The sequence below is a fragment of the Pagrus pagrus genome (genome assembly GCF_965226575.1).
Source record: "Pagrus pagrus genome assembly, chromosome: 6".
In the NCBI taxonomy this organism is placed as follows: domain Eukaryota; kingdom Metazoa; phylum Chordata; class Actinopteri; order Spariformes; family Sparidae; genus Pagrus; species Pagrus pagrus.
The window spans coordinates 21551429-21567823 of NC_140190.1; the positions used below are offsets into that span (position 1 = coordinate 21551429).

Sequence of the window (16395 nt, forward strand, 5' to 3'; positions counted from 1 at the left end):
CATTAGTTTAACGACGGCTTGCTTCACGTATCAAAACCGCTCACATTGACTCATCTAAGACAATCCTCTAGAGAAGAAAAGAAAATGATAAAGACCCGGATGTGTTCCTGTTCTGAGGCTCATGACGTACAAAGTTTGCTTTGAGATATGCACTTTTCAGATCATACTCAGGTAATTGATGTTTACACGGTGGTTAATCAACTATAGGCTTCTGTCAGTGTGACGCACTGTGATTTTATAGTCTCACAGGCAGAGAGGAGAGGATATAACAGTGAAAACTGGACACATGGCGGAAGGAAAAACATAAAATACTTTATTTGATTCATTTACAGCATCCAACAGTTTCATCCATGGCGCAAACACAGTACGACAACGACTGTAATTCTGCCCAAAATATAAATAAAACCCATCCTTAAAAATAAATACCGACCACACAACCCAGCAGTTTGAGCACACTTACAGAATTTTCTCTCAATTGACGCTGATGGATTTTTAAATCACTCCAGATTTAAACATTTCTTTGAGACAAAAACAACACAAAAAGACTGAATTCAAACAAGGCAGGTCCATCAACTAAACATTCAGTCCGACACAAGAGTGAAACAAAACCTCCATGAGACATTTAGCAAAACAAAACTAATAAATCTTTGTTCCCAGTGTAGCACCAGTGATCAGAAGGCATCAATACTGCAATTAAAGAAACCGTGACACTAACTACAGTATTAATGCTATTGGGCAAGCTTGGCTTAACTTTTCAAGTTTTTCTTCAAGCATTCGTACCCACAGATCTCTGTTTAAAGGTATAGTTTGACATTTTGGGACATATGCTTTCTAGTTAGATGAAATGATCAATACCATATCTGTACTGTAAATATAGCTACAGCCAGCAGCCAGTTAGCTTTGCTTAGCTTAGCATAAAGACTGGAAACAGCGAAAACAGCTCAGTTATTACCAAACACAATGTGTCGCATTCGTTTAATCTGTGTAAAAATGAGTGGTATTGATCTTCTCATCCGACTCTTGGCAAAGAGGCGATAACCGTATTTCCCCAAATGAACTAATTCAATAACCCAAACGCGGACACTCAATCTTTCAAGTACACAATCTGATCAGACTGTTCATTGAGCAGAAGGCCGCGTACATTCACAAGGCAATAATGCATCTCTCTGACTGACCACAGTCTCAAACTGACACACCAAGAGTGTGAAAATCTAGAAAGTCACGAACAAACCAGTGGAGTATCACTTTTTTTCTGAAGAAATTCAGCCAAGTTATTCATGATATCTGTTTGATGTCTGAAAGTAAAAACCATCCAAAATACAGAAAGTCTGGGGAGGTTTAATAGGATGAAATAAATACTGAATCAGTCAGGAGTGCAATTTGAACCCTGAAATAAAAATCTACCTTCGGGCTGCTTATTGTTAATATTTCTCATCAACTGATTAATCGTTTGGTCTGTGAAAGCTCATCAAATAAAAGAAATTCAGTCTGATCAACAGTCCAAATATATTCATCTTCATGTCACAAAAGACAAGAAAAGCAGTTAATCGACTTACTGATTAATGAACTAATGTTTCAACTCTAATCTTAACAGAACACTGAGTGTCTGAGAGTCACATCAACACTGGTGACCTGTTGAGGATGATGCTTGATGACATGGTTTAAAAAATAAGGCAAAACAAACAATGAGTTCATCAGTGCTGATGGTCACTGATACTCTCAGCTTCAAACATGCTTACCAACAAACGAGGTACCATGTCTTCAAAACTGAAGTAACTGTTTGAAAGCCTCCCTCCAATCTGACCTCTGATATTTACCTCCCAGTCATTACTTAAGTGGTTTTACCCTCCAGAGGGAGTTGGGCTGATCAGCTGAAAGTCGTCCTGACAGCCGTGAGGTCACTGCGGGGTCAGAGACGGCAGGTGAATCCCGGGTTACTGGCAATCTGTGTCGCACTTTCTTCATTCACCGTCCAAGTCCAGCTTAAGAAGAGTTTCCTGGCGGCGAAGACAACACACGGCTTAGTTGACATACTGCACGCCATAAGGCTTCAACCTCAAGGGAGCTGGTAAGGTTGTGTTTGTCTGGGACGAATGTTTTCAAGGATAACCTGAGAGACATTACAGTCACAAGAAGCATTACTGAGGCCAGTACAACATTTATATTTACGATACAACTTGCTGACTTTACAGGATGAAACTGTCTAGTTGGTTGAATTTTTTCACAATAAGAATTCAATAAATGTATTACAAGTGATGAAGATTTGTGTGCAGGAGGCAGATTTGTTGTAGGGATTTTGTGGGGCTCAGGATCAGGCGAGGTTTTTCATTTATTTTTTTCCTCTATGACCACGCTTACTTGTGTGTGTCCAAAGGAACAATAAAAAAAATTCTTAAAAGGCGCATGAAGATGTGGTGGCCAGTAGCACCTCCTAATTTTGGGGGTTTTTTTGACCGTCATTTCTTCATCTTCAATGACTCGTTTTCATCTTTGCAGAAGAAAGCGGGTGTTTGGATAAGAGCAGCAGACTTTGAGACCATCACAGCCCACTTTGTCTTTTGACTATCCATCCTGAGGGAGGAAGAGAGTCGGAGTAAGAGCCATGCTAATCCATCTTGGTTTAAGGCTGCTTCCTGGCTGCAGGAAAAGGAAATGGACAAAATGGGACACGTGCTGGCCAAACAACGTGAAATCAGAGACTGCTGTGCCAAGGAGACCTGTCTCCACCACAACATCTTGGATTAAGTTGTTGCGCTCGACGGGTGGCCCGTGTTCTGAGCCGACAGAGCGAGGAGAGGTGGACTCTGTGTTTACAACATCGATGCTTGGTGCTCACATACACTCAAAGTTGATAGACAGTGTTTCCCAGATGTGGAACTTTTGATATAAAGATGCCGACCACACTATCATCACCATCTCGTTGCTGCTGCATACATTCACTCTGACACAGATTCAAAAGATGCACTGTGTTTCTGTATATTTGTCTATGAGTAACTGTTTATATGGTCTGTAATTTGTGTAGTATGAAGGAGTTTACACACTTTCATTTCATTGTACAACCCTGTGTTGTATGGTGACGAATAAATTCCCTTGCACCTTGTACAAAGACATTCAACTGACTAGTTACAGAGGTAACTAACAGCAATGGAGGTTTTGGGTACATTTTCTTTTTCAGAGATCCTTTAATGATTTGCTTGGGAAGAAGTTTACTTGGGACAGATTTAAGAAACAGAGCTTTTATTGTTGGATCCTTAAGGGTTGGTATTTTTTTTTTTGCTGAACTCTGGAATCTTTATATTTTAACTTGCCTAACTCTGCAAAAAGCCTCATGGATAAATTCAAGATGTTGGATCTTTTTAGAGAAAGGTGCCTTCGAAGGGCAAAGACATTCTGGAAACATCATAATGTGGACTTTTAAACGTCATCTTCTCTCAATGTCAAATGTGCCCGTCATGTGAGAGCTTGCCACATCATAAACACAGCTTCCAAAATAACCACGAGGCGGAAAATCAACACCTCTTTAAAACTGGTATATATATCTCAGATGTACACATGTGCTGCTGAATGAATGGTATCTCCTCTCTCAAGGTGAATGAAGGCGCCTGTGTCAGCTATTTTTATGTGTGTGCATGTGTGCGTGTGTGTGTGTGTGTGTGTGTGTGTGTACGAACATCTCTTGCCTTGACCAGACATGTGTTTGGAGCCGGCATGATGAGCGGGTCCTGGGACTCTTTGAGGGAGAAACTCTGCTCAGTGAGAGACGTGGACGGCCTGAACTCCTCTCTCCACCACCACACAGTCATTCCCACCAGGAGCACACTGAGAAACACTGAGAGAGACACACACACACACACGAGTAATGAATCACTTTCTGGAGCCTCTGCAGACATGACGGAGGTTAAGGAGTTGACATCAACGTTCTTCCACCCCCTTCTCCTCCTCTGAGCGGACAAACAAACAGGTGTCTGTTATGACTGGAAAAGAAGCTAAAATACCAAGAGGAATAAAATGAATACATGTATGATAACAACAATGTATTTTGTTTGTAGAGCGCTTCTTTATATACTCACTTTACACGATAAACAAGCAAATACAGCATGTAGCTCAAAACTGAAAGTCTACAAATGTCTTGTACAAATATTTACATGTCATATTTAGCAAACTGCTAAATTTGGCAACATAGAAAGCAGAGCTCCACTTTGCTTCTTTTCATTTCCGTCTTTAGGAGTCTCAATTCTTAATACATCTGTATGTGGAAGCAGTCACTCCAAAGCTCTCTGGCAGTGTGAATGCACAGTGACAGATGCTGCCTGTTACATGTTTATGACTCAGATGGGAGTGACCATGACGACCTCAGTGTACAGTGACATCACATTTAGGTCCACAACCTTGCATCAGAAAATTACAAAGTAACGTTGGGAAGCAGCTGGTTATTGTTAACTTAAAGGAAACTGAGGGATGAAATGGCATCAGTATTTATCTTTTACAGTCAATATTTGATGATAAACATTTCTGTTTGACCATTTTATCTTTTGGCAGACTCGTCTGTTGTGTGTTGAGTCAGGTGTGTCCCTGTGAGACGTGCACAGTGAGGATTTGTTTGATTTCTTACTGATAAGAGAGAGGATTCCAGCAAATGTAGGCTCAGATAAAGTCGACGCAGGTACTGTGCGAGAAATGGCAGGAGTTTCTTGGGAGTTGTTTCGTCCTGGTTCTGGAGGAGTGCAGCGTAACTCTGGACTCTCAGACATCAGGTCGATAATGCACTTGTGCTGGCACACCGTCTGGGTGTGTCCGCATACAGATGGCCCTAAGCACCAGGAAAATTAGAGGAATCAATGACTGCAAGTTGGCATGGCTACATGTAGGTCAAAGGCATCAACAGAGTGTTCATCTGAACCCCTGATCTTCTTACAAAAAACAAACTTTTCACTCTTTATACCGTGTCCTTACTACATGCAACGCAAGCAAGCAGTCTCAGCAGTCTGAGACAAACAGTACATGTTGATTCATCTGACTGGTCGCACCGTTCGGTTGAAGAACAGGCTGAATGATGACTACACCTCCCGGTGTGGTGGCGTTTGGCAGCAGTATTTGAAGGCTTCTGCCGTTATGTTTGTCAGCTCGGCAGATGGAGTTCGTCACTTCATCACTCCAATACACAAAACCCTGAGACAGAATGGACACACAATTAACTGTTATCATCAGCTGAAGGTTGTGGCCTGGCCAGCAGCAATTTTAATATTTTATCCCCTTTTCCTATTTTTTAATGACTTACATGTACCACACATGTTGAAAATGTGTCTGAAGGAGTGTGTATCAGATCAACCCTGTTGTCGTGTGTGTGTTATTAGAGCACAAAACACAAACAAAGAGTGGACCCAATCAACGAAACCTTTGCTTCACAGACACGACTCAGCATGAAGATTAACCAGGAAACTCATGCTGGGAGTGAAAAGAGGTGTTGCACGTATCGCACTTGTGTCTCCACTTGTATGTTTGTGCATAATAGTGTATGTTTGTATTGGGAGCATTGCAAGTATGTGAATGTGGCCTACCTATGTCTCCACTTGTCTGTGCTTTGCACCTTGTGTCTGTTATTTATGGCATGTATCTTTATGTGGCAGCCTCAGTCTTTAATTTCCCTGCAAATAAAGTAGTCTCGAATCGTGAAATAAAAAAAGGGGGTAAGAACATCCTGATACCAGTCAGATTTCTTGGCTCCACAGACCCTACGGTCTAAGGTTATGGGATTCACAAGTTATGCGAGCACTCACACTTTCTTCTTGCACTTTTTTTTCTATTCTATTAAATGATTACCGTTAGTCCACTACACATGTTTGATGATAAATGTCCATGTGTGTAGTGTACCAATCGTTTAACATTTTATACAACACAAAACATTATATATAAGAAAAATGTAAAAGGAAAGTTATTGATTGCTCAAATTCCTTGTAGCACTTTCAAGGATTTCAATAAATCAAAAAGAGGAAGCAAAAGGAGCTTGTTCCTCCTTTTGTTCTATATTAAAGGTTCAGGGATTTCACTGTAGACATACTGGGATTTTAGAGTAAGCACAGTACTGCAGCTCATTAAAGGGTAATATCGGATTTCTTGCCTTAAAGTGATGAATTTCTTGCATGTGAATTCATAATAGGTTCTAAAATTCATTTCTGTATCTTGCACACAAACTCTATTTTCTCTACAAAAGGGACCTAGTGGGACATATATATAACTATAGTGACATACTTTCTCTGGTTGTTGAGATCTTTATTCTCTTAATTCAACAATATTCAACAATTATTAATTATTTCCAGAGAATGTGTACAGGTACTGTACTGTACCGTAGCTGCAGCCTGTACCAAGGTGTATTGAGTGAAAGACATGGGTACAACAAAGGGCTGTAAGGGGTTGATTTACCTCAAACACAGCCAGTCCGAATGGACGGTCCAGATAGCCGTTAGACTCTACCACAGTTTTACGGTGACGGCCATCTAAATTCACTCTGGAGACGCTTTTTGTTCCCTGGTCGATCCAGTACAGCAGCTGGCGAGGCACATCTAGATAATGTTTTACGTATTAAAATGACATGAACACATGATCTGCACCATGACAGGCAACATTGAAACATAATGAACTGAACTGTGTTGTTAATCAGCCATCTGATTCAAAGATAAAAACACATATTGTTTCTGTTTTACTGTGGAAGGAAGCTGTGCCTCTCTAACCAATTTACATATATTTGACTATGATTATCTCCAAAACTAAAACTCATGGTACAATCAGCTCAGTAACATTTCAGAACGAACCCAGAGAGAGAGCGACAGGGTGGCGTATTGAGTAAGTGACCAGAGTCATCCTGTCCCGACCGTCCAAACGAGATCTTTCAATCTTTGGGGAGCTGCCACTCTGAGCCCAGAAGAGCAGCCTGAGGAAGCAGAGGAAGAAAATGAAAATCACAGCTGAGTTTTGGGATAAGATTCCTGCTTTATCCTGTTTTTAAATGTTCTTCTATAGCGTCCGATTTTCTGAATCTGTCTTTATATGCATTTTTTAATGTGCATTATTTCACCCGTTTCTAGGAAATTTGCTATATCAAAGACATTGTTAGACCTCAAGCACCCAACAGTGTATTCCAAAAGATTATTATCATCATTATTATTATTATTACTGTTACTTATTTATTTATCTATTTCAATTGTGATTTTTTTGTCAAATAATTATTTGCTGAACTCATTTTGGGAGGCTAGAAGTGTATGAAAACACTCATGAAACTTTGAAAACTTGCTAAACTCGCCTCGGTCAAGAGCAACAACTGGAAAATCAACCTAAATACATGTTTTGATGGTGGGAGAAACCACAGTAAGCCAGAGAAACACCGCACTGAAAGGCCCTGTCACAGCCAGGAATCGAACCTTTCCCTCTTGCTGTGAGGCAACAGTGCTAAACACTGCATCACTGGGCTTCAACTAACAAATATTTTTATTGTAGTTTGATGTGTCATTTATTTTCTCGGTTAATCGATAATTTTCCGTCAATAGAATGTCTAAAAATGGTGTAAAATGTCGATCAGTGTCTCCAAAAGCCCAAGATTACATCAAGATGAGTCTTTATTTGTCTACAACCTAAAGATATTCAGTTTAATGTCACTGAGGAGTAAAGACACTGGGAAACATTCACATTTAAGAAGCTGAGATCAGGGATTTTTTTCTTTAATACATTTTTATAATTATTTATCAAAATAGTTGGCAGGTAATTTTTTATAATTGACAACTAATCTGTTAATCGATCGTAAACTGCTATAGCTCAAATCCTAATATCTGTCAAAATGATCACATTGTGATTCTTTAACCATATTTAGCAGCTCTGATTATAATTAAAGGATAGCAGAAGCTCTAATTTGTAAAAACCAGACAGAAAAAGTATTTGAGTTGAATTAAAACATGCAGTTTTTTCACTTTCAACACTCACTGACGAGCTGCATGAAGGAAAAACAGCTCTGTTTGTTGTGCAGGTGCCATCTGTTAATGTCTGTATTGCTATGCATGACACGGCCCTCCCTGAGCAAACATTTTATGAAGAGTTGTGTTTGTATCCACCTCACATTGTACTGATAAGTGTCATGATTAAACAACATTATCTGTCATTTGTGGGATTATGACGTAACAACATGTTAGCACAGTGATTAACTTAATTGCTCCTTTGATTGTCTTTCTTTGCACAAGTTTTCCAACGTACCTGCCCCATCCTGAACCCGTGTGAAGGGCAATACAACTCGTCCAATCCAATCTAATCTAGTGAACACAATAAACCTCCTTGATGAACAGACAATGTCTCCTACCCTTGGAGAGGATCCACAGCCACTGCAGAAGGTTTGTACAGTCCTGTAATAAGTGGACGCTGAGTCGAGCCATCCAGCACACCGACACTGACAGAACCGCTCTCCAGATTGGTCCAGTAAAGGAGCTGGTGGATCCAGTCCACAGCCAGGCCTGAGACTGAACCTTGAACCTTCAGCAGCAACACCGAATCCTGCAGCTTTCCATCCATGGAGACCCTGACAAACATCCAGGGGGAGAGGAACATTTATAATCAATGAAAACATGGTGTCGATTCAAAGTTCTGCTCTACAATCCTTCAGTGGATTCATCAATCTCTAAAACTTTAGAGAAAAATGCAGCCCAATGACCGCAGTCTTTCATGTTTGTTAGGACTGTGGTCAGTCCACCACTTTGGTCCAGACTGAAATATCTCATCAGTAACTGGATAGACTGGGTGATGTTTTGTCCCCACAAGATGAATCTTAATGACTTTGGTGATCCGCTGATGTTTTCCTTTAGTGTCACCATGAAGTTCACATATCTGTTTTTTGCGCTGCACGACATTGGGAAAAAAATGACATCGCGATATTTTTGGTTTTCTGCAAGATATATGGTGACAAAGCAAAAAAAACCCAAATTAAACAGGAATTTTCATGAGCACACTTGAAAAGCTGTTTTTGAAATGAATGATTCCAGAACGATTTGGGCGATTTTCCTTTAATGAAACAGCCAGAGCAGGCCCTGCATCGTTTGACAAATTGATCTGAACTGTAGCTGTGTTTGCATGGAGCCAAATATTGTGATTATCAAAATAAAAACTTTCTGATGTAAACAATATAACCTGATGTACGTTTCTCCACTTACCAAAGACGACGGCTTCTAAGGTAAACTGGTCTACTGTGGAGAAGTTTTTTTTAATACAGCTCTTAGAGAACTTAACATAGACAATGTTAGATATCCACCTTCAGGACCGGGGGTGATATATAAATAACTATCCAACGAGGAAGAGGAATGCATGATCTAACATCACTTTTGCGCATGTCAGACAACTCTTCCCATTAAATTCATCGCTGCATGTAAACCCCAAATTCTATTTATCCCATCCCGTGTAAACAGTTGACCTGAAATCTTCAGTCGGAATGAAGAAATACTACATATTCTATGTAAACAAATCTCGTGACCGTTACGGGTGGTTCACTGTGCATGCGGTGTGCAATTATCTACTTTAAAACTGACGTCTCTTGCAGATTAGCTATGAAAAATGAGAACTGTGCGAGTTTTCCTTTTGTATCAAGCATCAAAAAAGTTGTATTGAAGCAGGATGTGATTCTGAAACGATATATTGTGTAGCACTAGTTTTAAGTCAAATGTCTCGACATTATACAGAATTATCAGTTCACATTTTGTATTTTGTCCAATACTCTGTTTAATGAAGCTCTTTTCATCTTTGGTTGAACTTCGTATTTCCTTGCCTTGCTTGTAAAATGTCTAGAATTCAACATTAGGACGAACGAGAGCCTAAGTGATGTCTAAAGGTCGCAGTTTTATGTTTTATTTTAGAATGTAATCATGTTTCATCACTTTGGATCCAGCCAGAAGGTTTCTCCTCGTATATAGTATATATATAACTTACACAGACAGGAACCGTTGCTAGATAGTGAGATATAGATAGCGACCAGCATCTGTGGCTATGTGCAATGACAGAGAAACAACAGCCTGACTGCTCTTATCTTGACCTGTTAAATCTCAACTTCCTTGTAAGTGAATCTCTACTTAGTAAGATTTTTAAAGCCTTCAAGTTACAAGGAAGTTTAGCCTGCAAACACAATGAGAAGGATGTTTCATGTTAAACCTCAACTTCCTTGTAACTGAATCTCTCCTGAGTAAGATTTTTAAAGCCTTCAAGTAACAAGGAAGTTCAGCCTGCAGACACAATGAGAATGATGTTTCATGTGACCAGACAGAAAGCAGTGCAGTACAGTGTGCTAGCAGGATTAAATATCACCATACGCCCTTTTAATTCTTATCACTAAACAATAAGCAGTTATGAATAAAAAGAGAATGATTAATAGGAGCGGGAGTTTCGTTTTGATGATGGGAAATAATAGAGGGAGGGAAATGTTTGATCATCTCTTTAGGATGTTATTAAATTGAAATTAAGGTGACAGGAAATTCAAAGTCTGTGCGGGTGACCTCGTCATAAAGTAGATCCTTAGCACTTCTCTGCTTAACATTTCTAGAGAAATGAGCATGAGGGCGGTGTTTTAATGAGTACAAACCAACGCAGTCACTTTTCACTGAGTTCATCAGTGTTATGTGAGGGGACTGAAACAGAAGCAGCGTGTCCAGCCACATTTTGGCAAAAATCGGAGGATTTTGGAACTTACTGAACAAACAGATGAACAGGAAAGGAGTGCAGGAATGCCTGGAGACGTTTTAAAGGATGTTTTGAAACATTTTTCCTGCCTTCTAGTATTGCAACCTACTGTAAGCGACATCTATATAAACTGACCGAAGCCAACATGCGCTGTCAGACTACAAACTCTTTACAGGAACTGTTTGTGTTTGCAAGGAGGAAGATTCTGGTGATAGTGAAGACGAAGCTCTCAATTTATGTTCCAATCATCATTTATGAGCTTTGGGTAGTGACATGAAGACTGAGATCATGGCTGATGTTAGTTTCTTTAAGCTCACACTTAATGTTATCGTCTATTACTGTATATGCGAAAGAAAAAGCTATATAAAGCTGTTTGTGGCTCCAGGAGGAGCTGCAGGAAGTCTGAGTCAGTGACGACTACAACTTGGAAAGTAGATGTCGCGGAGACAGAAGTGAGTTTAACACATGTCTACAGCTCCTGCTCTCTGCCAGCGGTTTGAAGCTACATCAGCCGCTTTGAGCAAAACACACCCAAATCTCCAACTGAGCTGATGGTGGTTGTGTTTCATCGTGGGTAATACTGGTGCCGGGTGTTCACAAGGCAGAAGAATGAATGCCATAGAAAGACAATATCTCTTTTTCTACTGGATCGATATTGATCTTTTTTTACAAAAAAACATTATTTTATTAATTTTACGCAGAAATGGTACTGGTATGGAGCACTATTTTAAAACCATGATACACCACAAAACAGACACCAACATGGACAGGAGACTATTTATAACTATTTATAAACTATTTATACTGCAGTGCATAAATTCAAACACAATCTGCATTGTTGGTGTCTGCATGTCTCTTCCAGGACACCGGCAGATGACAAAATTGTCTTTGCGTGCACCTGCATGTGTGTGTGTCTGTGTGCCGTCTGTGTGGACACTTTTTCGCTTCAAACCGATGTTCTGAGGACATTTTAGCCGGCCCTCATAACTTCAAAGTAACTTTCTTAGAGTTTATTTAGTATGTATTGTGGCAGCATTATTAATTAGTGGAAGTTTACAGTACTATTTTGAGCATATTTATTATGTGGTGTTGAATTTACTTTTTACTTGTATAATGTTATTTATCAATAAGCGGAGACTCTTGTCAATGAATCTAATCAAATAAATCAAAATGAATGGATAGAAGTCCCCCTGTGGAGGTTTTCAAGTCATATTCTAGCTATGAAAAGGCGCTGGAGCGATTTATACATCCCATCTGCCCAGGAAGGGTTTTGAGATGTACCAGGAGGGGCTGGATAATGTTTGGGAATGTCTGGGTTGTCTTGCTTTTCCTGCCACAGAGACCTAGAAAAGTGTTGGAAAATGGATGGGGTTATCCTTTTTGTTTACGGCTAATACCGATAGCTGTGTGGTGGTTGCAGCAGCTCCTCTCTGTTACCTGTATATGGAGCCTCGTCCTGGCCGCACCCAGTACAGCGTTCGGTTAGAGACCAAGGCCGCCACTGGCCCTGTTCCTGGTAAATGTGGAGCCACTCCCCTGTTCTCAGCGCCAGTGATGCTTATCCATTTCATTCCTTTGGGGGAGGTGAAAACCAGCTGAGCCTCGTCTCCTGGAAAAAAAAGACACAAAGACACACCAGTGAAGTTCAAAGTCTTGCTTGCGTTGTGCCGTTTCCTCACACGTGTATCAAATTAACATTATCTATGACAAGTGGCAGTAAGGCGTTTGTAATCATTTTAAACTGAACAATGAAAGCAGACAAACCTTTCAATGTAGATCAATAAAGGGCAACGCATTCATGGGATGTTATCAGTAGAAGTGGGTAACATTTCAGCCAAATAAACCTCAGGTATCATATCAGAACAGTATCAGAAAAAAACAATACCCAACCAAACTGTATTCACTCATAAATACAATGGTCAGGACGTCACACAATAGCAGACCACAAAAGAAACACTTCTGAGGGCTATCTGGGGGCAGGTTCAATAGGTTTTCAGAGCAGTAATGGATTTTAGTTAATGTGTTTGTTCAGCCATACTCACCTTTACAGCTGAAATGAGTCAAAGTTTATTAAGGTGGGCCCAGTTTGAGTACACAAATCTGCCACACGCCACTGATACCGTACAAATATCATGCGCAAAGCAGGTTTTCTAGTGGGTTCTTAGGCAAATACCATGTGTTTCTAAAAGGGCGAGCGGCAATGGGAAACGATTCATCGTGTTCTGAGGGCCATTAGAGACCCATGCAGTTAAAATGAGTTCAACAATGTAAAAATTCTTTGTTGTGATTAAACAATGGACGTTCCTGGCGACTTATGTCCCTGATATTCAAAAAGAAAAAAAGAAATGTAAATGTACTTTATTTATACAGCCCTTTACAACAATCCTTTCGGTGTACCAAAGTGCTTTACAGCAAGTAATAAATAAAAAGAAGAATAAATAAAAACAATAAAATACAGCAAAATGAAAGAAAAATTTAACTTTTGCTAGCTGACCAAGATGTGCCAGGATCTGTCTGATTCAACTTCCTGAGGTTTTTACAAGTTGGGGGAAGAAGAGACAAAAGGCTGATTCAGTCACAGTCGGGTGTGGATGTGACAGGTAAAACTCATAACTGCTTTTCCGGTTTGACAGCAGATCAAAGTTTGTGGATCATTAGCTGAACAGATCCGTCAACCCGATATAATTTGCATGGAGGCAAACTCAAGGAAGGTGTTTGGAATTAATGTTCAGCCTAAAATGACAGTATATTGGTCACCAGAGATTTGCATAGGAAAATGTTCCCTGTCTGTGCTTCCTGGACAGATTGGAGATATGGCTGCACTGAATATCAAACTCAGTATCTCTGCGGTGCCTCAAAACCCACTTCAACCTTTATGTTATCAGTGGGTGGTTACCAGGAGCGCAGATCATCTGTTTCTCACCTTTGGCCTTACACTCTCTGGTTGCTGGATCCATCAGGTAGTTCTCGTGGCAGCCGCAGGCGAGGCTGCCGTTCACACACAGCTGATCGCATACGTCGTTCTCCAGGCACGTGTCGACCTCTAGATAAAAGAACCAGATTGCTAAAAGGAGTTTCAACGACAAAGTATTGGAATGTGTTGAAACAGTCTACACTTAAGTCATTAACTATTTTGTGCGATGGGTCAGGACATATTTTTTAAACCGGTGATGAAAAACCAAAGTTAGAAGCTGTTAGCAGGCATCAAGCTGCTCCATCAGGCTGCCCCTCACCTTCACACTGGCTGTCCCCGACCAGCCTCATGTTGTCGGGGCAGTCGCAGAAGAAACCCATCGGCTGGTCCACACACCGATGAGAGCAGCCTCCATTATTGACCTTACACTCGTCCTGATCTGCACAAAAGAAACATTACATCATGGTGGTTTCATACAAGGAAGTATGCAGCTGAAAATCTGGGCTTCATTTGCACGAGACGATGTCAGTGGCAGTGTACAAAACGCAGTCTGCTAATCTTCAAATGTCTTGTTTTGTCCAACCAACAGTCCAAAAGCTAAAAATAATCACTTGAGCCTGATGTCAAACAGACAAACACAGAAAATCATCACTTTGGAGAAAATGCAACTTGAGAATTTGCGGGGTTTTTTTCATTGATTTGCTTCAGAAATGACTGGAACAATTATTCAATTATCAGAAATAACAGTTTTTTTCTGTTGATCGTCAAAAACCAGTCAATCGATTAATCGCTTCCGTTAAAGATTTAGTTAAGTTGTTGGTTGCATGTCCCTGCAGGACACTGAAAGAGGACAGACTTTAATGCAGTAAGGAGCAGTCCCATACTGCCCTCTGCTGGCTGGTTAGCAACTTTAGCAACAAGGTACTAAAGTATACAGCATGAGGGCACTCAACTACAGTATGTGGTGGATTCAAATTTCATTTGATGTCATTATACTTCAATAGAAGTGTTTGTCCGAGGGTCAAGCAGCATCTGGAACTCCTGTCAGCCGCCATAACCTCAGAGCTGGGGCTGTGTCAAAACTAACACTCTAAACATGGTAAAACAGCCTCAGATGAAAACTGGACGTAAGTATGTGGACAGAGCTGTCTACATATTTTTCTCTCAATTGATTTCCCTTTGTTTTTGAAGCCCTCTCACTCACCACAGTCGACCTCGTCGCTGCCGTCAGAGCAGTCTGCTGAGTGGTCACACCTCCAGCTCTGGCGGATGCACTGCCCGTCTCCACACTGAAACTCAGATGCCGGACATGCGGGAGAAGTCTGCGGACGTGGCGGAGACAAACCACACATCTCCTTAGACTCGTCCCGCCCGTTTCTGCAGTCAGATCGGCCGTCACACAGATTGTTTCCAGGCAGGCAGGTGTCAGACGGCCCGCAGGAGAAGAAGCCAGCAGTGGTGCAGTTGTGGCAGGAAGCCTCATCGCTTCCGTCACCACAGTTGTCCACGCCATTGCAGAGGAGATGTAGAGATATGCAGCGTCTGCTGCGGCAGGCAAATTCATCTTTCTTACACCACAGGTGACCTGTGAGGAGTGAGAGGCACAGTTACATAAGTAATTAAGTCTCTTAGCCCTTAAGAGTCTCTGCTAATTTCATTTTAAATGGCTTCAATGAAATAGTGTCTTCACAGTATGGAGTTAGTGACATATTGCATTTTCTCTCACATCTTATGATACCCTGATTCAAATCAGTCTGATTTATTTTACTTTGGGTTCAATTTTTAATTTTCTTTGATTCCAGCTTCTAAAATGTGAATATTTTCTGGTTTCTTTTCTCCTCTATGACAGTGAACTGAATATCTTTGGGTTGTGGACACAAGACATTTGAGGAAGTCATCTTGGGCTTTGGAAAAATCATGAATCAAAATGTTTTCAATCAATAGAAAAAAATGATTGACAGTTTAATCGATAATGAAAAGCCTTTTACAGCCGTACACTTTAACACGGGGTGTGACAACAGTACACATGTACATTTTTTTTTTTTTTTTTAAAGACATACTAACCTGTCTAACCTGATTAAAAGTGCCTTGATGTTTATTGAGTCAGAGGTAGTGGAAGTCTTCCATATGTGAGAAAGTAACTTACTTAGTATCTTGTTCACTTTCTACATTTTCCTGGCCGACTTTAAAACCAGCAACATTCAGGTCAAAGTCTTTCTAATCTCTAAGCAACACTGCCGACATTCATCCATTCTGCCATCACTCACACCAACACTGTTTAAGTTTAACGCCTGCAATCACATGAAATCCTTTCAGAATAAATTCTCCTGCAGGGTTTTTCTTTGCAAGCGTTACGCAGCGTCTGGTTCACACTGAACACCAAATCCCTCTGGAATCCAATATTACAGTCTCTAATGACTTCAACGGGATTATAACACTGAAATCTGCAGTGGTATTTTCCCACATAGTGCGAGGAAACTAAAGAAAGTAGATCAACATACTGTCTGCGCAGAGTCATGGAGCTCAGATATAAATGAGCATTTATTAGCATCATTTTAAAATCAAGGCTTTGTGTGGAAGTTTAAGGGAAACAGATCAGCAGGACTAAACGCAGGTATTCACATAATACTCCATTACACAATGCTGATTGTTGACAAGGACAATAATTGCATGTATAAGGCCACACGCTGTCAAACGTAATAATCAGACTGACTGTCTGAGCTTCTGAAACTCTGACGCCGTGTGTGTTGATGGTGATGCCACAGATAGAGCAGAAACTGGGA

At 40.5% G+C, this 16395-nt stretch overlaps 1 protein-coding gene across 1 annotated transcript in view; it reads right to left on the reverse strand.

The window, feature by feature from the left end:
- Positions 1 to 292: 292 nt before the first annotated feature.
- The window catches only part of LOC311258101 (low-density lipoprotein receptor-related protein 8-like), a gene marked incomplete at its 5' end in the record, with an annotated part of 17157 nt that continues 1054 nt past the window's right edge, over positions 293 to 16395 (reverse strand). The window contains 11 exons of the mRNA XM_084354149.1: positions 293 to 1997; positions 3672 to 3829; positions 4613 to 4810; positions 5028 to 5169; positions 6421 to 6560; positions 6810 to 6928; positions 8342 to 8557; positions 12136 to 12307; positions 13622 to 13741; positions 13932 to 14051; positions 14817 to 15197. Of these exons, the coding sequence (XP_084210275.1) occupies positions 1962 to 1997; positions 3672 to 3829; positions 4613 to 4810; positions 5028 to 5169; positions 6421 to 6560; positions 6810 to 6928; positions 8342 to 8557; positions 12136 to 12307; positions 13622 to 13741; positions 13932 to 14051; positions 14817 to 15197 (1802 nt within the window). The 3' untranslated portion in view covers positions 293 to 1961. The remainder of the gene's footprint in view (positions 1998 to 3671; positions 3830 to 4612; positions 4811 to 5027; positions 5170 to 6420; positions 6561 to 6809; positions 6929 to 8341; positions 8558 to 12135; positions 12308 to 13621; positions 13742 to 13931; positions 14052 to 14816; positions 15198 to 16395) is intronic.